The sequence below is a fragment of the Zootoca vivipara genome, chromosome 7, assembly GCF_963506605.1.
Source record: "Zootoca vivipara chromosome 7, rZooViv1.1, whole genome shotgun sequence".
NCBI classification, from domain to species: domain Eukaryota; kingdom Metazoa; phylum Chordata; class Lepidosauria; order Squamata; family Lacertidae; genus Zootoca; species Zootoca vivipara.
The window spans coordinates 3,539,790-3,564,552 of record NC_083282.1 but is presented as its reverse complement, the minus strand read 5'-3'; the positions used below and the strand labels follow the sequence as shown (position 1 = coordinate 3,564,552).

The 24,763-nt window shown below is 46.2% G+C and overlaps 1 protein-coding gene across 6 annotated transcripts in view; it reads left to right on the top strand.

Moving 5' to 3' along the window:
* ATF6 (activating transcription factor 6) overlaps positions 1-24,763 on the top strand; it is a 127,946-nt gene that overhangs the window by 58,329 nt on the left and 44,854 nt on the right. For all 6 annotated transcript variants that reach the window (XR_009557854.1, XM_060276592.1, XM_035123586.2 and 3 more), the window contains exon 15: positions 5,062-5,146. Coding sequence is in view for 5 of the 6 variants with exons in the window: in XM_060276592.1 (XP_060132575.1) it covers positions 5,062-5,146 (85 nt within the window). In the remaining variant the exon portion in view is untranslated. The remainder of the gene's footprint in view (positions 1-5,061; positions 5,147-24,763) is intronic.

Below are 24,763 nucleotides of genomic sequence, written 5' to 3'. Positions count from 1 at the left end.
CAGTTTATTATTTATACCCCGCCCATCTGGCTGTGTTTCCCCAGCCACTCTGGGTGGCTTCCAACAGAAAAATAAAGCACAATAATCTATTAAACATTAAAAGCCTCCCTGAACAGGGCTGCCTTCAGATGTCTTCTAAAAGTCTGGTACTGTAGTTATTTTCCTCTTTGACATCTGTTGGGAGGGCGTTCCACAGGGCAGGCGCCACCACCGAGAAGGCCCTCTGCCTAGTTCCCTGCAACTTGGCTTCTCGCAACGAGGGAACCGCCAGAAGGCCCTCGGTGCTGGACCTCAGTGTCCGGGCAGAACTAAAGACCCTTTAGGCTTCTAAGAGCCAGTGCCTTGAAGCCTGTTTTAAATAATTTCATGTGGTCTGGTGGTTGTGTTGCAGTGTGCATCACAACCAAGCAAAGATCTGGAGAAAATTTCCTGATCTGTGCTTGAGGGAATTATCAGATTAACTGGCAGGAGGCCCAGAACAGATGGTCATAATGGTGTTTTCTGAGCAGCATCTGTGGAACTGTCTGTTTTTACAAAGGGAACCAGCCCCCTCCTTGAAATAATTTCCCCCTCATATGGCTACCATCATCACACAAATACATCAATAGTAAAATTATACAGCTATCTCCTGAACAAACTCAAAAAATTCTACATGTTTTCTGTTGTTTGTTCTTAGGAACTGGTGAGCTTAAGGCCAATCAGACCCACCATGGCTTTATCTCTCCCTACATGAAGGCTCCTCCAGTGCCTCTTTTAAGGTGACTGATGCTGATGCATCAGACAAGACATTTTGCCCACAAATACTTGTAGACTCTTTGTTACCAGAGCAGCCTCACTGGACTTTGGTACAAAAAGAAGTTAAGTTCTTGGGCTCTATGATCTCTCAAAAATTGAATTGGTCAGATAACATCAATATTATTATTTAAAAGGTACACCAGAGATTGTATTTCTTGCAACAACTAAGGGAAATTAATCTGCCCCAAGAATCGCTGGTCCAATCTTATAGGTACTATTGAAACTGTTCTCTGTAATGCCATTACTGTCTGGTATGGTACAGCCTCTAAGATGGACAAGAAGAGGCTCCAACGAGCAGTAAGAACTGCAGAGAGGGTAATTGGTGTTAGTTTGCCTCCAATAGAGACACTTTATGCCGCCCGAGTCAGGAAGAGAGCAGAGAGAATTGCTGTAGACCCTTCGCATCCTGGTCATCACCTGTTTGATTTACTTCTATCCGGACGTTGGTACAGGACTCTATATACAAAAACGTCCAGGCACAGGAATAGCTTTTTTCCTTGTGCCATCAAATTGTTGAATCTGTAGTTGTGGGCGAAAGGGAGGTCAGTTGGTGGTATGGGGTTTTTTCATTGTGCTGTTGTATTGTGAGAGGAATAGTGTTTGTATGAGGTACGTTTTTCTTTACATTGCAATGTAGTTGAAGCAAAATTCCAAGTATGGTTGATACTTGGCCAATAAATTATTCTATTCTAAAAGTAAACTCTCCCGCATCTTGCTGCAAGAGCATCTTTGCTGTGTTCTGATCAGGGCCGGCTCTAGGTAGACCCCCCCGGTGGCGCGGTGTGCCAGGGCGGGGGCGCCGGAGCGATCTCCGCCCCTCAGCACCAGGGCGCGCGACCTGCTCGAGACTGCCCTGGTTCTGATTTACAGTCATACCTCTTGTTCGCTGCAGGTTATGTCTTTTCAGGTTACAGACACGCCGAACCCGCAAGTCCCAGAACAGGTTACTTCCAGGTTCGGTGCATGCGCAGACGCAATAAATCATGCTTTGCGCATGCGCAGAAGCACCGAATTGCGTCATGCGCATGTGCAGACACTGCGCTTCAGGATGCGACCTTTTCATATTGCGAACAAGCCTCCGGAACGGATCCCGTTCACAACCAGAGGTACCACTGTATAGTGACCTCAGAGAGAGGTGGTCTGTCACTTTTCACCTGCAAGTAGTCTGTAACATGATTTAGTTACATATTTAATTGACCAGCACCCAGAAAAAGTTTTCACATCTCTGAAGATAGCTGGAATCAATTAATCAGAAAACTTCAAAGTGTGTGACACTTATGACGATGAAAGGAAGCATAACACTTTAGTTGGCCACAGATCAGATGGTGCTTGTTTCCAGGAAACATTTGGTTTCTTCTATTGTTTCCAGTGAAACACATGACAGAGCCTTCCATTTCTAGCATCGTCAGATCAATGTGCTTCCCCCAAAGTGCTATGTACATATGTTGTTGTATTTTGGGTGGTCGCCCAAGCATGTAAGGGGCATTCTGCAGTGATTATAAAAGATTAACCCATGGGATGACAGTAGAGGGTGATTTACCATTGCTGTGGCATCTAGAGTCTGTGTAGCAGTATTGCATGGAGACAACAGGGAGCCAAAAAAATGTTCACAAGAAGAAAATTAAGATTTAAGGAAAGGGCCAGAAAGCAAAGCTTAAGTAAGTTTCTACCCAAAGTGAGCTGCAGGGAAAAGTTCATGTTTCTCTTAGAAGGCTCTCAGCCTAATCAAAGACATGAGGGTGGGATAACATGCAAGGGACGAGAAGAAATGCACTTCACACATTCCACAGCACCATGCAAGATTGTCTGTGTGTTTCAGAACACCTTTTCCTATTTCCCACGCCCCACCATGCTTGCCTCCCATTTGTCTCTATAATGTGCAACCACCACAACCTCTTCTCTCTTCCAACCTTAAGATAAATAAAAAAAATTCCTTCAGTAGCACCTTAAAGACCAACTAAGTTTTTATTTTGGTATGAGCTTTCGTGTGCATGCACACTTCTTCAGATACAGTGATGAAGAAGTGTGCATGCACACGAAAGCTCATACCAAAATAAAAACTTAGTTGGTCTTTAAGGTGCTACTGAAGGAATTTTTTTTATTTTACTTTGATCCAGACCAACACGGCTACCTACCTGTAACCAATCTTAAGATGTTCTCTTTCCCTTCCATGCTTAAGCATGCACTGTTTATGGCAAGACTTTTATGTACCACAAGTACAGTACTAGATTACAGTACTAAATTGCTCCACTGTTCCATTTCAGCTTATATGTTTGATTTTTACCTATATCTATAATGTCTGAACCACCATCATTACTAAACAGTCCAAAACATCTGTGCCTTGTAGCCTGCTGTCTGGGTAGAAAAAAGGAAGATACTTTATACTTGCTGCAACATTCTCCAAAATCAGCAGGGCTCAGCTACTATTTGAAAGCAACACTTTCCACTAAGCAATAAATTGGGCTATGAAACAAATTACTCTGCCCTCCTGTAACCTGCTGCAGTTTTACTGAACTCATTTTGCAAAGTCCATTCAGTAAGTGAAATTTGAGGGGAGAAATTTGGAAGAAATTATTTTTACCCTGCTGTGTACATAATCTTAAGATGAAAAAACATATACTAAATGAGTATCCTTCCAGCAAAAAAACAACAGAAGATATTGTGGAAACTTTATAAAAAATTTATTATGACATACACTTTTGGGAACTAGAGTCCATTTCATTAGATCAGTCTGTAATTAAACCCCTGTAGTGTGCTCAGTTACTGCCAAAACAAGGAAGAAAAAAAACCCAAGCTATTCATTGGTAATTTTAACACTTGAGATATAAATAACCAAAATGTGTTATTAGTAATAGTAGCACATGTAGGAAGAGATTGAAATATGAACCTTAAAAGCCCACCATCTGCTATTTTCATGTGATGTGTCAGCTATAGACTGAATAAATCACAACACTTTAGACACCAGAACAGATGACAGTATAGCTTTAAGCCAAAATTTACACTTTGATGAAATGACAATCTAAGGAGAAGTCTTAGGCCCGAGTGCTTGGCATGATGTCTGGAAAACTATCAACTTGGAAAAATGAGATTGCCAAAGTTAGCCCCTGACTCCAGCAGTTTTATTTTCTTCAAGACTATCTTCCTAATTCAGTGACCTCCTAAACCAGATGTTCTATATACATTCTAAACTCAACCCAATATGCTTTTTTAATCAAGCTGAGTATAAAGAAAAAACTTCTTATAACTATGGAAAACCAAAGAATGAACACTCTTTTCAGGGATAGGGAATGTTGGCTTTTGGATGTTGCTGGACTCCCAACTCTCATTGACCACTGCAATGTGGCCAGTGGTCAGAAATTATAGGAAGCCTCTGGAGGGCCAGCTTCCACATCCTTGCTCTAGATGCAGCTAGGGAGAACATTGGATGCCTGGTTTGTGAAGAAGCACCACTAAGCAGGAAGCCCTATTGTGGTATTTACTTATTTTTTCCAGATTTGTACCCCCCCGTTTTATCAAATGAACTACAGTATAGGGCTTTCTGAGACTGAATGATCCTTGGTTTATATTGCGGCTTTATCTAGCCAGCTTTTTTTTTTTACTCATACTGTGTTCAGATGGCTCTTCTTGCCTCTAAATTTATTTTTCAGCTGCCCGAAGAAAGCCAGATACTGTAGCTCTTAAGTTTCAAGTTTCTCTCTCATTAGAGAAGCCAGTTTTGATCATTTAGCTCCTGTCTTCATTGAACAGCATCCAAAAACATGGCCATTGCCATTGCCAAAAGTTTTTGTAGTGGTGGTTAAGAATCTTTGCCATAGCTATTCTTTAAATTGTAAGATCTTTGAAACAGACTCCAACATCTGCCATAACAAAGAAGGCAACTTAGGGGAGTCATGACACTCTTAATACCAGGCTTGATTAAAAAACACTCTGTGTGTCCATCCCATCTTAATCCAAAGCAGGTCACTGCTCCTTGTTGGCACAAGCAAACCACTGGGCATTCTGAGTAGAATTCCTATGTTGGGTTGTCTTGTGATTTATTACTGATCCTAAGTCTTGAAAATGCAGTTTGCCATCTCTGGACTGTATGGGGAAATAGTGGTGTTTCAGAAGCTCCTTGGCTATGAACATCCTTAGCCTTGCCTTAACTCAGATTTAGTTCTTATGATGCTCCTGCAAATTGTGAATGCACAGTCTTCACATGCACAGTTTTCCCAGTGCAACATAATACATACTCAGCAACTTAATGCATATTTAAATATTTTTCAGGATCACCTGTTGTTGCCTGCTACCACCCATAATAAGACCAGACGACCAAAGATGTCAATAGTATTGCCAGCAATAAACATCAGTGGTGAGTGTTACGTTTAACCTGTTGGAGAAGTTATTTTACAAAAGTCCTGTTGACTATATTGCTTGTTCAGGGAGGCTTTTAATGTTTAATAGATTACTGTGTTCTATTTTTCTGTTGGAAGCTGCCCAGAGTGGCTGGGGAGACCCAGCCAGATGGGCGGGGTATAAATAATAAAATATTATTATTGAAGTGTTTATTTATAATGATGGTGTCATGATAACTTTTGTATTCTTGAATAAGGGCAAGCAGAATGAAATGCTTTTCCTGGACCAGGCATCCCCAACCTGCAGCCCTCCAAATGTTTTGGCCTACAACTCCCATGATCCCTAGCTAACAGGACCAGTGGTCAGGAATGATGGGAATTGTAGTCCAAAACATCTGGAGGGTCGAAGGTTTGGGGTGCCTGTCCTGGACTATACCGCTTCAAGAGGCAAGGGTGAGGAACTGAATGTTAGAATATTTTAGAAAAACGCCCAACCTAGCCCCTTTACAGTAATTCCAAATTTAGCATGTCAAGGTGGGGAGGGGGAAGCAGGGGGGGGGCTTCTGCTTAACTTTCTTCCTGGCACACCATTTCATGCAACAGTACATAAAATATAAAGGCAAACCAGCATGCACAGATTTGTTTTCTCAAGAGTCTGCTAGCTTGGATGCTACAGTTTGTTATTGTTGTTGTTTGTTCTGTTCTATTGTTTAATTGTTCTTGGACACCATTCTGGCTATTTTATTACAGAAGCCCAGTGATTAAGTTTTTATATATAAATAATGAATAGAGGCTAAATGTTTCTTTTAAGCTGACCATTTGGGGAGGGGGTTGTGTTACAAAGCAAACAAAGTAAACAGATAAACGGAATGGTAAATATATTGTCTCTACTTTTAATTCAGTTTGTTTACGTTTAGTGAGAGACATTTTTGTTATTGACATCTTGCAGAGGGGGGGGTGTCAGCATCACATGGGTAGGTCCTTTGTTTGTGTACTTATTTGTTTTTATTGTTATTGTGAAAGGTTAGGAGTTCCCAAGCTTGGTTGGTTGTGTTTAGTTGATTGCATTGTGGCTCATTTGTGTGAGGGAGGCAGGCTTGGTAGTTGGGTCAGGTTAGCCATATTGATTCGTTTGCTGTTGGAGGGGATAGATTATTGTCCTGTTGTGCTGTGTATGTAATGAAGGGGAAACACAATGGGACCAAAATTGTTTTCTGACCAGGAAGATTTTCTGCCAAAGGAATGAACAAGTCTGCATCCTAACAGTTATATTTTCCTAAACTTTATGGCAACATAAGGGCAACAATCAAACCACACTGTAGAAAGGGAAACAGTTATAAAATGGATAATACTTTGGTTTTGGTATTCATTTGTGTCACAGTGGCCGGAGTGGACTACTTCAGAGTAACGACGCTACGCAGCTCTGCATTTTATTCTTTTATTGGTGCTGCGTATTTACAGTGCTCAAGTCATTGCTATTTACACGGAGTGATGTTGTCAGTCGGTTTCAGAACCTCCTAATGGCTTTTGGCGCGTCTTTCTCCAACACAAAAGCTTTGGCAGACCCATCCTCTTTCCCCTCCTCTTTCTGCGTAATTCCGGAGTTGGGGGGATGGGTCTCCCGCCCTTATTCGCCCCTTCCTGTCCCACCTGGGACCCTGGCTCCTCTACCTTGCCTGAGCCTCGGACACGACTTCCTGCTTCCCCACTGGAATCGGAACTCTCTCTGCTTCCCCCTGTGCTCGGGGATTGGCTTGAACTTAGGAGGGGAGGGACTTCGCGATATCCCCTGTCCCTCACATCCACCCCCCTCCCAAGCTCTCCTTCACCCCTCCCCAGGTCCCCCCCAGGTGTCGGTGACGACTGGAAGCCTAAGAACTCAGTGCTTTCCGAGCCCGTTGGCGTGAACACCTCCCCCCAGTCCTGCAAGCCCCCCCCTTCCGCCTGGGAGGACGGGAATCCCAAAAAGTCTGTGGCGTCAGAGCTGGTGGGGGTAAAAATGTTCTGCCAATCTGCTCCTTCCTCTGACTGGGTGGATCTCGGTGACACCCATACCTCATCCTCTGGTTCCTCAAACTCCGCTTCCCAGCGCCATGGTGAACTGCTCTCCCGTGCTTCCTCCCCCTCCCCCTCCCTTTCCATGTGCCAGGGCTTGGGTCTATGGGGAAAAAGGGCGTGAAATTCTTCTACCAGGAATTCCTCCTGTATCTGAGTGGCTGGGACCCATTCATTCTGGGACGGTGGAGCATCCTCCCATGCCATGAGGTACTCCAGGCCCCCCACCCCCCACCTTGAATCCAGGATGGCTGTGGCCTCATTGAGTTGCTCCCTGCCTTCCCTCTCCCCCCCTCCCTCAGGGGTTTGTTCGCTGTCTCGGAGCCTGCTGCTTTCCCTGTACGGTGACAGCAGCGATCTATGAAACACTGGGTGCACCCTCATGTCCTCTGGCAGTGCCAGCCTGTATGCCACCGGGTTGACCTGTTGCGTGACCGTGAAGGGGCCCAACCTTCTGGGCGCCAGCTTTTTGCATCGCCCTCTGATGGGAAGGCCCTCCGAGGACAACCAAACTTTGTCCCCCACCCTAATGACCTCCCCCGGTCGCCTGTGGCGATCTGCCCCCCTCTTGTACGCTTCCTTGGCTCTCTCCAAGTGTTCTCTGAGCTGCTGGTGCACCGTCTCCAGTTCCTCTGCCCAATCCTCAGCCTGTGGGCCCTCCTCCTCCTCCTCCCCCTCCCTCTCAGGGAAAGATCTGAGGTCACGCCCGTAATTGGCCTTAAAGGGCGACACCCCTGTGGAGACGTGCACCGCATTGTTGTAGGCAAATTCTGCCAGTGGCAGGCGATCCACCCAGTCCGTTTGCCTCTGGCTGACGTAGCATCTCAGGTACTGCTGCAGAATGGCGTTGACCCTCTCCGCCTGTCCATTGGTCTGCGGGTGTCTAGCCGTCGACAAGCTGACCTCCACCTGCAGGAGGTTCATGAGCCGCCGCCAGAACCTGGAAACAAATTGGCGGCCACGATCCGAAATAACCCTTAAGGGTAATCCATGCAGTCTGAATACGTGATCCACAAACAGTTTGGCTGTCTCTTCTGCCGAGACCGCCCTGGCACACGGTATAAAGTGGCACATTTTGGACATGAGGTCCACCACCACCAACACTGCGGTCTTGCCCCTGGAAGAAGGCAGATCTGTGATGAAGTCCATGGACACCACTTCCCACGGCCTGTGTGGCGTGGCTAAGGGCTCCAGCAATCCCGGTGGCGCTGCTCTGACCACCTTTGCCCGCTGGCAGGTGTCACAGCCCCGTACATAGTCTCGAACATCTTCCCGCACCCCTGGCCACCAGAAGTGTCTCATGACTAGGTGAGTGGTTTTGTCCCTCCCAAAATGACCCGCCGTTGGGTTGTCGTGCATCTGCTTGAGGACCGTACGTCTAAGCTGGGTGGTGGGCAGGTACAGTGCACCCTTGTAGAAAAGCAGCCCCCTGCGTTCTGCAAAGTCTTTTGCCTGCTCCCCCCCCCCTTCTCAGTTCTCTGCAGATGCGGTTGGCAAATTCATCCGCTGCCGTCAGTGCTGTGAGTTCTGCCTCGCTCACCACTGCTGCTCCGCAGGACCATGCTGACGGGGGGAAAATGTGCCTGGGTGCCGGTGGCGCCTCCTCCTCCATGTATTCTGGCTTGCGGGAGAGGGCATCCGCCCTGACATTCTGCTCTCCCGGGATGTAGTGTATGGAGAAGTTGAAGTTCGAGAAGAACTCTGCCCACCGTATCTGCCGCTGGTTGAGCACCCTGGCAGTTCTCCAGAACTCCAGGTTCTTGTGGTCTGTGCACACCTGGATGGGGTGCTTGGCGCCCACCAGGAAGTGTCTCCAGTGCTGGAACGCAGCGTGGATCGCCAGAAGTTCCCGATCAAACACTGTGTAGTTTCGCTCTGGCTGAGTCAATTTCCTGGAGAAGAAGGCACAGGGTCTCCACTCTCGGTTGGCGTCCAGTTGCAACAAAATGGCGCCCACAGCTTTATCAGAAGCATCTGTCTCCACGCGTAGGGGCGCGTCCTGAACCACGTGGAACAGGTTCTGGTCTGAGGCGAACACCCTCTTGAGGCTTTCGAACGCTGCTTGCGCCTCTGGTGTCCACCTGAACTTCTGCTTGCCTCTCAGGCAGTCAGTGATGGGAGCCGTAACGCGAGAGAAGTTCTTGATGAACTTCCTGTAGAAGTTGGCGAAGCCTAGTAGGCGTTGGGCATCTTTGCGAGTCCTGGGGCTGTGCCAGTCCAGGATGGCCTGCACCTTGTCCTTGTCCATCGCCAGCCCCTTGTCTGACAGCTTGTAGCCCAGGAAGTCCACCTCCTTGGTGTGAAACTTGCACTTCTCCAGCTTCACATACAGGTGGTTCTCCTTCAGGCGCTGCAACACCTCCCTGACATCTTTCACGTGCTGCACTGGGTCGTTGGAGTAAATAAGGATGTCATCCAGGAAGACCAAGCATTTCCTGAAGAGGAGGGACCCCAGGACGTGGTGCATGAAGGCCTGGAAGCATGCTGAGCCCCCTTGCAACCCGAAGGGCATCACCAGATATTCAAAAGAGCCCAGAGGCGTGAACATCGTGGTTTTCCATTCATCGCCTTCCCGGATCCTGATCAAGTTGTACGCCCCCCTCAGGTCTAGCTTGGTGAAAATCTTGCCCCTGCGTGCCGCTGTCAGGAGATCATCCACTCTGGGCATGGGGAAAGCCACTGGCTCTGTCACTGAATTCAGCCGTCTAAAATCCACCACAAGACGGCGCTGTTGCGTGTCTTTCTTGTCCACCCAGAAGACTGGGCTGCCCCCTGCTGCCTTGCTTTCTCTGATGAACCCCCGCTTGAGGTTCTTGTCGATGAAAGCGCGCAGATCCTCCAGTTCCTGGTCTGACATGGCGTACAGCTTGGCTGGGGGTATAGTTGCCCCTGGCACCAGGTTGATCTGGCAGTCAAAAGGCCTGTGTGGGGGTAGGTGGTCGGACTCCGCTTCGCTGAAGACCTCCTGCAGGTCCCAGTACGGCTTGGGTATCGCTTCACCCCCTTTGACGTGCATGGTGGCCACCGTGGCTATCGGAGGCCCCTCCCCTGGTTGGTGCTGCATGCAATGTTCCAGGCAAAAGTCCGATCCAAAAGTGATGCATCTCTGGTGCCAACTTATGGAGGGGTCATGGCGCGCCAGCCAGCTCATGCCCAAAACGATGGGGGGGTCTGAGATGGTGGTGACGTTGAATGCCAGTGTCTCTGAGTGCCTTCCAACCGTCATTCTCATGGGGGGGGTTTGATGCGTGATGGCCCCTCCCAGCAGCTCTCTGCCGTCAATGGTTGCCACGTGCAGAGGAAAATCCAGCTGCAGAAGCTGGATCTGGTGCTCTTCTGCAAAGTTTCTCGAGAAGAAGTTCGCTGACGCCCCACTGTCAATTAGGGCGAGGACTGTCAGGGGATAGCCATTTGGAAGCGTGAGCGTCACTTCTAGAACCACTCCTGCTCTGGGAGGGGTGGGCTGGCTCTGCTCCTCTCTGTGCGGGTGGGTGGGCTGGGGCTGTTGTCTGCTGACTGTGCCTGGCTGCGGCCCCTTGTCTCCTGCAGCCAGGCTTTCCCGTTTCCCTGCTGTGGTGCTGCGTCAGTGGGGGAGGGCACAACCGTTCCCGCCTTTCCTTGCCACTCCCTGCGATGTGGGCAGTCTCTGACGAGATGCTGGGGGGAGTTGCAGAGAAAGCAATTCCCACCCCTTCCCTCCTTGCGTCTTGGCGCCGCTGGGGTTTGAAAAGCCCCCGCGCGCGCGCTATCAATCTGCATGGGTTCCTGGTCCTGACTGGCCCCAGGCGTGGCTTGAAAGGGTTGTTGGGGGAGTGGCTTCTCCTGCGACCGTGGGAACCAAGCCCGCTTTGCGCGCGTTGCTTGCTTGTCGCTCCACCGGGATTCCTGTCTCACCCCCACCGCCAGAGCCGCTTTGCTCAGCTGATCCATATTACTGGGCTTTGGACCTCTCGAGAGCTCATCCTTCACCTCCTCATGCAACCCCAAGTAGAACGCCGCTTGCATTGGGGGGGACTCAAGTTCCCACCCCAATCTGTGCACCAGCATGGTGAATTTCGCCCAATACGCGCGAACTGTCATATTTCCTTGGCGTAAATTATGAAGTTCCTCCTTAGTCTGATCCATATGACTATCGGACGAATACATCGTTTTCAAACCTTCTAGAAATAGTTTGACATTCTTCATGCAAGGATTCCTTGTTGCAATTAACGGTCTTAGCCACTCCCTGGCTGCCCCGGTAAGGTGCTCCACAATAAACGCTACCCTGTGCTCATCATCAGGGAACTCATCGTGGTGCAGCTCAAGAGCATACACAATCTCAGTCTCAAAGCCCTGAAATTCCCTCGGGTCTCCATTGAACTTGCTTACTAGGGTCCCGGCTCTCCTTCCTGGCAGCACTTGGACTTGGGGTGCCCCTCCCGCCTTGTTTTTCTCTGCATCCAGCTTGTTTTGGAGGTCTACCGCCACCGCCCTTAATTGCTGCTCTTTTTCCTGAAGCGCTCTCACCTGTTCCGCAAGTTGTAGCCGGTCGTCCTGGACCTTCTTAGTCTCCTCTTTAGCTGCCTTCAATTCCCCCTGCGCCTGCAGCGACAGCTGCTGCAGTTCTTGCTGGGCTTGCTCCGCGATCTGCCGCCATTTCTCCGCCTCTGACACGCTCATCCCGGCAACTCCAAAGTAGCCCAAAAAGGATTAGGAGGTTGCTGTCACAGTGGCCGGAGTGGACTACTTCAGAGTAACGACGCTACGCAGCTCTGCATTTTATTCTTTTATTGGTGCTGCGTATTTACAGTGCTCAAGTCATTGCTATTTACACGGAGTGATGTTGTCAGTCGGTTTCAGAACCTCCTAATGGCTTTTGGCGCGTCTTTCTCCAACACAAAAGCTTTGGCAGACCCATCCTCTTTCCCCTCCTCTTTCTGCGTAATTCCGGAGTTGGGGGGATGGGTCTCCCGCCCTTATTCGCCCCTTCCTGTCCCACCTGGGACCCTGGCTCCTCTACCTTGCCTGAGCCTCGGACACGACTTCCTGCTTCCCCACTGGAATCGGAACTCTCTCTGCTTCCCCCTGTGCTCGGGGATTGGCTTGAACTTAGGAGGGGAGGGACTTCGCGATATCCCCTGTCCCTCACAATTTGCATGAAGAATGTTTCCAACACCTATGCAGTGGGAGCCATTTCTTAGTAGAGCTCTGACTTTCACACCTGCAAGCATGTGGTTTATTGCTTGCAGCCTGATATGGAAATCTTACAGCTTCTTTGGAAAACTGCCTTTGATTGCAAAGGAGAGCAAAGAGTGTTTCTAAAGAACATGAAAAGAATGGTACTGTTGTAGCATGTAAGAAACAAAGATTCAGGAGGGAAGGGGGATCGTGCAGCTATGTTGTCTGATCTTTAAAGTCTTCAATTTAAAGTCTTTACTGGGAAGCTTGAACAAGAAAAGGTATTGGATGGGGTGACGGAGTCAAGCACTGTGACAACAAAAGACATCAGTGCACAAGGGTGAATATTAGTCAATCTGTTTAATAAAGCAGCTAGGTATAATTGATTTCATCTCTCAGATGAATGAAAACATCATACATGCATCTCTGTCTCATTCCAGTTATGGAAGAAGAATACCTCTTGGTGTGAGGATGAAGTGGGGGCTTCTGCCACTTTTGTGCAAAGGGTTGTTTCCTGGAGAGATTCTCCCTTTTTCTTTCCTCTCCCTGGACAGCAACTAGTGGTAGTTGTTGGTTGTTGTTGTTTTAAAGGAGAGTCACATTGAGGGTGTGAGAGGTTTGTGGGTTAGCCACCTCCTTCCCAGTTGGTAGCAAATTTGCTGCCATAACTATGGCAACCCTCTAAATCTATATATAGGTAAAGGGACCCCTGACCATTAGGTCCAGTCGTGACCGACTCTGGGGTTGCACGCTCATCTCGCATTATTGGCCGAGGGAGCCGGTGTATAGCTTCCAGGTCATGTGGCCAGCATGACTAAGTCGCTTCTGGCAAACCAGAGCAGCACATGGAAACGCCGTTTACCTTCCCGCTGTAGCGGTCCCTATTTATCTACTTGCATTTTGACGTGCTTTCGAACTGCTAGGTTGGCAGGAGCTGGGACCGAGCAACGGGAGCTCACCCCGTCACAGGGATTCGAACCGCCGACCTTCTGATCAGCAAGCCCTAGGCTCAGTGGTTTAACCACAGCGCCACCTGGGTCCCTCTAAATCTATATATACTGGTATATAAATGTAGGCATTGTGCGCGCAGAGGTCACAGCCTTTCTCCGTAACCGCTGAACCAAATTGCAGCAAATTAGGACAAAATGTACCTTGCCCATCAGTGAGGGATCTGGCATACTTTTTTTTTTTCAAAAAAAGCACAGCTTTCATACCTTAAATAGTGATTAAACGCAAACAAGTGGCGCACAAATTAGACATCACCAGCAAAAGCTCTGCAGACTCCAGCAGCATCCAATAGAAAGGCAGGTTGCACACTGTCACCAGCAAAAGCTCTGAAGGGCAGTGCCAAATAATGACATCATCAACCAAGCAACTGAAACCAAGGCAGCCATTACCAGACCCCTAGGCCCCTGCCAGGCCGCCAGGCCCCCACTAGGCCCGGGGGGGGGGTATCCTACAGCAACGCACTTGGGGGCATGGCAAGGGGTTTTTACTTTACTTCATGTAGGCCCCTGCCAGGCTGCCAGGCCCCCACTAGGCCCGGGGGGGGGGAGGGCGAGTGCCCGGATCACAGGCCACAGCATGGCCTTTGTTTTTGTAGGCCCCTGCAAGGCTGCCATGCCCCCACTAGGCCCGGGGGGGGGAATAGCCCACAATGCACTTGGGAGCACGGCAAGGGGTTTTTACTTTAAAATTAAGTGGGTGTTGTGTCACATGCGAGGCTCCGGCGGCCATTTTAAGTGAGGGCAGTCGTGCCCCTTTTAACCTAGGCTTTATACTATGACTGGTTGCAAGCCTCTGCGTCTTTAAGAAAAACAACAACCATGCACTTTCTCTCCCCAAAAGTCCTCGGATATTTGCAGTGGCCAATCCCCCCCCCAATTTACAATCTCCTACCTTCCCCATGCCACTTTCTGGGTTTTTTATGGAACCGAACAGTTCGGGTGCTTTGGAACTCTCCTTCTGTTGCTACAGGGCTGTGGGTCTTCGCTATTTGATTCCCACCCACCCCCGGTCGGGATTATTAAAGTAGTTCTCTGGGTCACCTACTCCAAAATTAGAAAACAAAACACACACACACACAAAAACCCCAAAACACACAAAACACACAACAATGCCCAAATCATGCAATGCCAACCAAAATAAATGACAACCCCAAAAATAAAATTAAACAATAATAACTTCTGCTTCTCATGTTCTTATTTCTTAGTTCTTATTATATAATATATTATATAAAAATGTTCACGATGCGTGCACAGGGGCGAATGTATGGAGATACGGGGGGAGGGGACAACACTCCCCGGGGAAAACAGAGGGAAGGGTATCCTACCGAAACAGAGGGATGAGCCCAGGGGGTTGGAGGGAGGAGGAGCAGGATACGTCATGGATCGGGACAGGGTGGGGGGAATCACAGGGATGACCCACAGCAATGCGTGGCCGGGCCAGCTAGTAACACTTTTTTAAAAAGCCTTTGGGTTGGCAGTTGGGGGGGGGGAGAGGCAGGTGATTTACCTGAGGCAGCCAGATTTGGACCTTGAACTTCCAGAGGCTGATGTAGATACTTGGAACAGGTGTTTTGATCGCAAAGTGGACTGTAGGCCTGGTTAGATGTCCCAAAGTTAGATAGTAAGGCTTAGTTAGATGTTCCTGGTTAGATATCCTTACCCACAGCCCAGGGCCCCATGTTCCTCTCTCCATGAAGCTCTATAACAATGCAACCTCCCTCATAATTCTCTTGCCCATTACAGCCAGCTCTGGGAATTTTATATACATAAGAAGGCTTTTTGTGCTAGGCTAGCTAAATTTTCTGAATCAAGCCTGAAGTACTTCTTCACCATGATTGTGAGTAGACAGAGAAATCTTATCTATTTCCGTCCTCTTCCCCCCCCCTCCCCTTGGCCAAAGCTGGGCATTTTTTAACCTTTGTACTGAGGAACATGAAAAGTTATTCCAGTTCTGTTTGGCAGCTGTTTGTGCAGTTGCAGATGTTACATTTCTATCAACGCTTTTGATTGATCCCAAATCATTTAGCTTTTTCCAGCTGCTGGTTCTAGGCTCCAGCAACTCAATACTGTAAAAATTGAGTTGGTTAGATTATGTTGTCATATACCTTGGGAAGTGGTTTTATAAGGGAAGGAGCGGGGGACATGTCTTTAGAGGCTTTCTATACCATAGGAAGGATGTAGCTGCTTCTTGAAATACTTTCAAAGCCACAGTAAGTTTTCCCACTGATTTATTATCAGGCTTAGTGTAGCAGCCTCTAGTGAAATAATTGCCAGACTGTGAAAAACTGAACCTAATTTAAATAAATCAGATTAGACTATGAACCTAAAATACCCACCCACAGAAGAGGCTGCCCGACTGTGCATCATGAAAAGTAAATTAGGTTTCATTGAAAGATTTGGCTTAATCTAAATAAATTAAATTAGACTTTGAGCCTATGAGCCCAAAAGTACCCACCCACACACCCACAAAAGAAGCTGCCTGTCACATCTCCATATGATTCTCCAGCCTAGCCTCTTTCTGTTAAGAGCATGAAGACAACAGAATGAAGAATAAGGAATGAAGAAAACAGCCTTTTCTCCCCATCCCCATTTATCATCACCGTTGTCTTTAAGAAGTGCAGTTCCATTTAGTTGCCATTGGTAGACTTTTTCTTCCATAAATTTGCAGAATCCCATTTTAAACCTATCTCTACCTATGACCCTCACTACGACTTATAGAACTGTAGCGTTGGAAGAGACTTGAGGGTCATCTAGTCCAACCCCCTGCAATGCAGGAATCTCAGCAAAAGCATCCATGACAGATGGCCATGCAACCTCTGCTTAAAAACCTCCAAGGAAGGAGAGTCCACAAGCTCCCCAGGGAGTTCATTCCACTGTTGAACAGCTCTTACTGTTAGAAAGTTATTCCTGATGCTTAGTTGGAATCTCCGTTGTTGTAACTTGAAGCCATTGGTTTGGGTACTACCCTACAGAAAAGGAGAAAACAAATTTGCTCTATCTTCCATGTGACAGTCCTTCAGATATTTGAAGATGGCTATCATATTTTCTTTCAATGTCCTCTTTTCCAGTCTCATACCCATCTCCCTCAACCATTCCTCATAAGGCTTGGTTTTCCGGACCCTTGATCATCTTGATTAGCGTCCCCTGCACACATTCCAGCTTGTCAGCGTCCTCCTTAAACTGTGGTGCCCAGTATTCCAGGTGTGGTCTGATCAAGGGAGAATAGAGTGGTAGTATTACTGGTACTTCCCTTGATCTGAACACCATACTGCTGTTGATGCAGCCTAGAATAGCTGCATAGAATATTAGGGGTTTTTTTTTTTTGCTGCTGCATGACACTTTGACTCATGTTAAGCTTGTAGTCTACTAAGACTCTTGGCAGCAAGTTCCATAAAGTAATTTTGCATTGTGAGAAGTAATGTTCTGTTGTTGTTTTTTTAAAGAAAGACTTGCCCTGGGGGGTGTTGTTGGGTGGTTGTTTTCGTTTTGATTGTGCATTTTGTGGTTTTATATTTTGATTTTATTCTGTGAACTGCCTGGAGACCTCCAGGTATAGGGCAGTATAGTAATAATACAATACAATACAATACAGGATTTCTGCCCATTAACCATATTGACATCCTCTCAGACTTTTGGGGGCCACCTTTCTGTATTTGAGGTTCTGTCAACTTTCCCTCAGAAGTCAGTTTTGGAAAGATTTTCTGCAGTCTTTTGTTGATAATAAGTAATAAAAGTCTTGTCATGCTGGGATTCAAATGAAGTTGGAGCCTGTATAGTCTCTGTGTCTCAAAATGTTCCCCAATGCCTTACAAATCTGAACACTTCCTATGCATGAAGATCCCTCAACTCTGCCTTATCTCATCAGTCTTGTGCGTGGAAAAAATAGTGTTTCCAAGAACGCTACCTTAGAAGCCCAGTCCAACTCAAAGTGAGCTGATTCTGCCACCTCCCCGCTAGAATGGTCAGATTGTAAAGAAGGCTGTGCCGTGATCACTGTTCCAGAATACGCTCTGAACATGGACTTGTTTTTATTTTTCCAGTTCAACTCATACTGATACTTGTGCATACAAACCAGATATGAATCAACATTTCCATCTCTTGGTTATGAGATATACTAGCAAGGCCATGGAAGCCCAATAGTGAAGGGTGTTATGGCTAGATTGACATTTATTTATTTATTTATTTATTTATTTTGATTGATTGATTCATAAGGTGCCTTTTATGGTAAGTGGAGGCAGTGATCTGCCCTTACAAGATCAAGTGGCCGAGCTGACCTTCCACAAGGCAACCATAGTAAGCTCTGGTGGAAGTCTCTATTTCACCAAAGATATCAAAATGTCCCTTCTAATTTTAAATATCAAGCCAGAACACTTGGAAACAATATGAGTGTGCTTTCAGACTTTAAATGCACTTTTGGAAGATATTTAAAGGCAGCATTCTGTTAGAATCCATAGAGTCCAAAAGCAGAGATAGGCCATCTTGTCCATAACACTTTTACTCTCGTGCATCATTAAAAGTAAATGGTGTGTAAGGGGGGAGAAAATGTAAAACATGCTTTGGGCAGAGTGAACAGTGTTGGCCAGGCTCCTGGAATGAGTGGTAACAATTTAATAAGACATATTCAGAATCAATATAAATGTGGGCCATAAAGGTAAAGGGACCCCTGACCATTAGGTCCAGTCGCGAACAACTCTGGGGTTGCGGCGCTCATCTCGCTTTACTGGCCGAGGGAGCCGGCGTACAGCTTCCGGGTCATGTGGCCAGCATGGGTAAGCCGCTTCTGGTGAAACCAGAGCAGCACATGGAAATGCCGTTTACCTTCCCACCGGAGCGGTACCTATTTATCTACTTGCACTTTGACATGCTTTCAAACTACTAGGTTGGCAGGAGCAGGGACTGAGCAACGGGAGCTCACCCCGTCGCGGGGATTCGAACCGCCGACCTTCTGATCAGCAAGCCCTAGGCTCTGTGGTTTAGATCCTACATTGGAAGGAAGGAAGGGCCGCCTCCAAATGTAGGAAGTTATATAATGGTAAATGTTTTGTGTTGGAGTGGGTTTGCACTATGAGGGTGGGGTTCCTTCTCTGCCCTTTCCCCAAGTCTCCACATATCTGCTTATGCATGATTCCATCACTTGCAACTAAATGAAAAGCCACGCTTCATTGCAGTCATCCAGCCAGGGTCAGCTGCTAAAGATTATTGTATACAGCAAGAAATTAGAGCTTGCCATCCACTCAGAGGCTACTGGCAGGAGCATCTTTTTCCTCTGCTGAGATTCCTTGAGCTTGGAGGAGGGCAGGAGAACTCTTAGACCTTGCACTAAGCCCCAGAGAGCCTTGGAAAGCAGTGAGACATCTCACTGCTTTCCAAACAGTTTCTAGACACAAAGTAAAACAGATGACCCCTCTCCTCCCAGCTCAGAGGAAGGCAAGGGGCTTCTCCCTGCAGTCACACTGGCCGTGGAAGCACCTTAACTTGCAGTGTGGCATCACAGTAAAACCTCTGGGGTGAGAGGAGCAGCGTTGGTGACAAACAAGGAATTCGGCTGACTCCCAAGGCCAGTCACAATTTGGTCATTTTGCAACATGTGTACTCTTGACAAGGAGCTGCAGCAGCGTCCTGAGTGCTTTGATAGAAGATACACATTTTCAAATAACTGTTTGTCACATTTGTATATTCCTTTGAAGTATTGGGTATCTGACCCAAAAATGTAATGTGGTCTTTTCATGGAAGAAGATGACAATAGTTGAAATGATTTGGTCCTTAGTTGAATGCTATTTAACATGATTTGAAGGAAGTTGATGTACCATGTTCCAGAACATTGAGGAGTCTGGGATCTTGCCATTCACTGTTGGTTGTCAGTCACTCTGGGACTGCGGCGAAGGATAGTCTTAAGAATGTTACTGAGGAAGGCCAGGATGCTCTGGGGGAGCGGAATGGGAAGGGTGTGGTTGACATTTGGGAAACAGGGAAAGGGTGGGTTTGGCTGGGTGGTTCTCAGTTTATTAAAGCTCACTTATGGACCACTTTAAAACATGTATACATTCCAAGGTATGCATATGTGAGCAAAATATATTTTTACTTCTAAAACAAAGAGGACCACCCTTGATTGGGGGGGGGGAGGCCTGAGTCTTTTTATATAAAAAGGTTATTGAAATTCTGCTTGAGAGTTCATATGTGTTTAGTTACTTGGACAGGAAACAGTTGAGAAATTAAATATAAAAGCAAATTCTTCAGGGATTTTACATCCTGCTTTGTTTTTCTAAGTTGCCGCCTTTTGTATTAAAGCAACAGAACCCCCCCCCCCTTTTAAGAGAGAAAGAAAGAAAGAAAGAAAGAAAGAAAGAAAGAAAGAAAGAAAGAAAGAAAGAAAGAAAGAAAGAAAAGATGCTGCCTTTGCCAGGGTGGGGTAGGGATCCCTTTGGAAGCCAACACCTGCATGGAAGTGCCTGATTGTACCCCCCCCCCATGCTACGCCACTGTGCTGACCTCTTTGGTGGCGGCGGCGGCGGCTCTTTTAATCTGCAGCGGGAGGTTTTAGAAGCCACTTCTCAACTGATCAAGCCCCCTTCCTCCAGCTCCTGTGGGTCAGAGGCGGGGTGGGGGCCTCAGGTGCCTTCGCCCAGGAGAAAGAGGGAGCCCAGGTGAAGGAAAAGGTGGCAGCAGCATCAAGCAGCCCTGCTGCGCAGGGGGCTGAGCTGAGGTTGTGTGATGCTGCCGCCAGGGGCTGGAAGCGGAGGGAGTCCCTCTACTCCCGGCGCTTGATGACAGCAACAGCGAGCCCTGGTTCAACCAAGTTTCAACATCGCAATGTATCTGCAGATTGCAATGTTTCACTGGTGATACAACGCAATGCTGAAAAGCTGACATCACCCAGCCCTAGTCTCCACAAAAAAGAAATAAGCATAGCATTAAGATGATAATGCTTATAATCTTCGGGCACTTGGACTTGTAGAACTTTTTGTGTGCTGGTAGCTTCTGTGGATTTATTTGGATTGTAACACAAGTATATGCCATTAGAGAAGAACAGTCAGGATCTTTTTGTAACCAGGAAAACTTATTTAATATCTCAGTAAGACCATCCAATGTCTTGAACTTCAAAAGGAGTATGTGCCAGGACTCATTTTTAAATTTTTAATGAAACAGTTCGCAGATTTATGATAGGTGTCCATCCTGGCTGTAATAGACTGCTTGCAACAACTTTGCTGTAAACCATGCATTTCCTTGAGCTTTATATCATCTTTAACTTGTACTTATAAGTAGATGTAAATATAAACCTATTTCTTCAGCCAGTCCATCTACAGATGGTATCATCTTGTCGCAGCCTGTTCTGTTCTGTTCTCTTGCAGAGCAAGAGTTGACAGGCAATGTTTTTAGGATCATGGGAAGAGGGCAAATTTGGTGCCTCTGGTTCACAAGGGACAGATTGTGGTTAAATCAGCCTTTTTACAAGAAAATCGAAGCATGTAAATAAATTACATCATTTTTATGTAGCCAAGTTAAAACAGGTGGAAAATTTGGGTAATCCTTGAGTGCAGCTCAATGCTGTAAAGGCGTTTTGGCTGCACATGATCAGACAGCAGCTTTGATAGTAGAACCAATTGGTTTCTTTAGAGTTTCTTGCTCTCCGACTCATCAGGATTTTAAATACTCCAGAATTTATATAATTATTATAGTGAAGAAATGGGGATTGCCTGATTATTTATTTTCTCTTACTACTTGTTAAGGTGTTTAGACTGAATAGATATCATGATTTTATGTAAGGAAAGGCAGTAGTGATCATGCATATCCAATGTAGTTTCATCTCTGAAACCAATCATGTCTAGGCTTGGCTATCCTCTGTTTGGAAGATGAACACAGTTCTTGCCAACTTGGGAGGAGGGTGGATGTTACAAATAATTTTTGTTCATTTATTTTGGGCCAAGCAGGAATACTTTCTTATCTCATAATTTACAAAGAGCTCAGTGGATGTAGTCATCTAAATGGCTGTACCCTAGAAGAATTTGGCCTTGGAAATTTTGTAGTTGTGTGGTTAGTGCTCATACAGTATTGTGATGGCCATTGGCTATAAACAATAAAATCTAATGACTGGTTATTGAAGTGGCCATACGGGCAGCAAGCCTAAAGATTAATCTTAATTAGTGTCCAGGACCTGATGCAACATGTAAGCGTTGTTGAATCACTTGGGAACTGTGACCACAGTGCTATCAAATTCAATAAGCGGACAGTTGCCAGGAAAATCCAACACAGTCATATTCGACTTTAGAAAAGGAACTGAGGCAATTGTCATTGTAGGTCTTAATGACAAATTAAAAACAGACAAATAATCTGGTCCAGATGGCATACACCCAGGAAGTCTTCAGAATTTGAATGCAAAATTGCTGATCTTCTAACAAAAATATGCTACTTTTCTCTAAGATAAGACTCTGTACTTCAGGACTGAAAAAGTCACCAGTATAACACCAATTTTTAAGAAAGGGTCTAGGGAGGATCTGGGAATTTACAGGCAGGTAATTTCTAAAAGGTCCCTTCTAGATCTAGGAGTCAAACATTAGATCTCTTTTAGCCCACCAATAAGTCATTTTTCAGCTCCTTCTTAGTTTTTTTAGCATACGTTTCCAAGCAGAAAGGAAGGCATTGTCAAAGGACCTTGTCTCTCTAGCATACTCTACCAGAGCCGTCTAGCTGAATTCACTATCATTGGCAAACCAGATTGAAGCAAGTTGACACAGTGAACTTGTTCTCAGAATTGTAATACTGCGCCTTCAAGGATGCCTGCCTCTATTTTTTCCCAGAAAGGGACCCCTTTAAGGCCAAAGATTTCAGAGGTCCCTCCTAAGGTTGTCTAATGTGCCATTTCTCCCAAAGACGTCAGCTTTGCAGCAGTAGCCTAACTTGGACTCCCGTAGATTAAAAGAAACGACAAAAAGGAGGACCTCAACAGGTACTAGCAAATTCCAGTTCCTAAGTATGATCCTTGTGAACAGAGATTCAAGAATGTCCCACAGGAGTACTTTGTAAAACATTAACTCTTTGAATAATCTTGCATTACAAATTGAGTCACTCATATTAAGTACAGATAGGTAGCTGTGTTGGTCTGCCGTAGTCGAAACAAAATAAAAAAAAATTCCTTCCAGTAGCACCTTAGAGACCAACTAAGTTTGTTTTTGGTATGAGCTTTCGTGTGCATGCTCACTTCTTTATTTATTTTCTTTCATTATTTTCTACCATTTTTGTTCAACATTTTAGATTATTGTAATTTGCATTCAGCTAGTGGATCAGAATCTTCTACTGGTTCCCTGCCTGACCTAAGGTGGGTCATAAAAGCAGCATTGCAATGCGCTCTACGTGGGGCTCCCTTTGAAGGTGACTCAGAAACTACAATTAATCCAGAATGTTGTGGATAGACCCTGGGAGTGGCCGCCGAGACCACATAACACCAGTCCTGAAAGACCTACATTGGCTCCCAGTACATTTTTGAGCACAATTTAAAGTGTTGGTGCTGACCTTTAAAGTCCTAAACGGCCTCGGCCCAGTATACCTGAAGGAGCGTTTCCACCCCCATCGTTCAGCCGGGGCACTGACGTCCAACTCCGAGGGCCTTCTCAGTAGTGGCACCCACCCTGTGGAACCCCCTCGCATCAGATGTCAAGTAGATTAGTAATTATATAACATTTAGGAAACATCTGAAGGCAGTCCTGTATAGGGAAGCTTTTTAAGGTTAATGTTTTACTATGTTTTTATATATGCTGGAAGCCACTCAGAGTGGCTGGGGCAACCCACGTAGGGCTGGGTACAAATAAATGATGATGATGATGATAATAAATCTGAAAAAGTTAAGTCCCACATATTGGTGCTACTTTCTCTCCCCCCCCCCCCCCCGTCCTTTCTCTCTCTGCTTTGATTAGCAGTTTACTAGAATGAATGATGGTATCCCTGATCAAGTCTCTCTCCCCCCTCCCCCCAGCCAGTTTTTATTGTTTCACAGCTTACGACTATCAGTCTCTGGGATTCAGCTTTCTGCTTTTTCCCATCACATTTCCTTCTGCAAAAGCGTGGGAATAAATCAGGGTCCTGGAAATGAGTCAGGGCTGTTCTTGGGTTATGAAATCAGTCTGTCTAGGCTGAGCTCTCCATTCACTGACCATAATAAACTTTATCTTTCTTTCCATCTTTTCCCTTGCATATTGTTTTTCGGTAGTGAGGAAAGGGAGATCATGGCTGATATAGCATCTGCCATGAAAGAGCTCCTCCATGATATAGCTGTCTTGCTGCATCCCAAGGGAAATTGCAGATTTGCTCTGGTCAAGGGACTGTTGGCTTCTTTCCCTCTCACACCTGCATTGTGAACACCTAACCCTAGTTCAGTGCTTAAAAAAAAAATCAAATCACATTCTGTCATACAAATTCTGTGGCAAGAAAAACTGAATTCTGTAGCTTTTGTAAAGTATACATATCAGGCAAACTTGCACAAATTTTCTTTTATGATATTTTTTTTCTGCTAGTGTATTGTTTTACTTGACTTGAGTTGGGCAAGTATTGGAGCATCAAAGCTCAGCCCACAGACTGGAAACTAGCCAACTTATTGGCATCTGATATTTCAGTAGGTGTTACTTACACACTTTCTAGCATATCTTCGCACTTACAGGAGCTGGAAACTTGGATCATTTCAAATGACAGTTGAGATTCTCTGAAAGTTATGTACATTTTGTGGCCAATTCCACGTTCGTTGCGACCATGGAATTGTGGGGTGCACTAGCCATATTTATAACCTGCTACACTGGGGGTGGGGAACCTGCAGCCCTTCACGATGTTGGACTACAAGTCCCATCATCACTGACCAGTTGACCTGCTGGTGGTAGCAGGGATCCAGCAGCACTTGCAGGACCACGTGTTCCTCATCTCTGGCAGGTTCCCCGTTCCTGTGCTAAGCCAAGCACAGCCCACCAGGTATGAGTTGTGACCTGCTAGTCCCATGCAAGCAGCAAAATAGGAGACTTATTGAGCCCCTTTGTTCAACTTAGATGTATCTGGTCGGCTGTTTTCCTTCCACTTGTTCTGACAGTACTGGAATAGCTCTTTTGCGGTGAAGGTGGGACCAGGATGTGAGGAAAACCGATCAGTGAGATGCCCTTTGTTTCATGCTGTGTGGCACATTAAGGTCCCTTCCAACTCTACAATTCTATGATTCTGTGTTTATACATAAGTAGCAATGGGATCCAAACAACTCTTAATCAGATTTTTTTAAATGTGTTGCAGAAGAAGCTGTCTCTTTTAATGGTGGTTGGAACTGGTTTTTAAAATAGATTCTTGCATTGAAATGAAGTCCCTGGTTTCATAAGGCAAAAATATACTTTTGTGTTAGGTCAACAAATGAAGCACTGGAGGGAGGTCTGTCCAAATGTTCTGGTATGT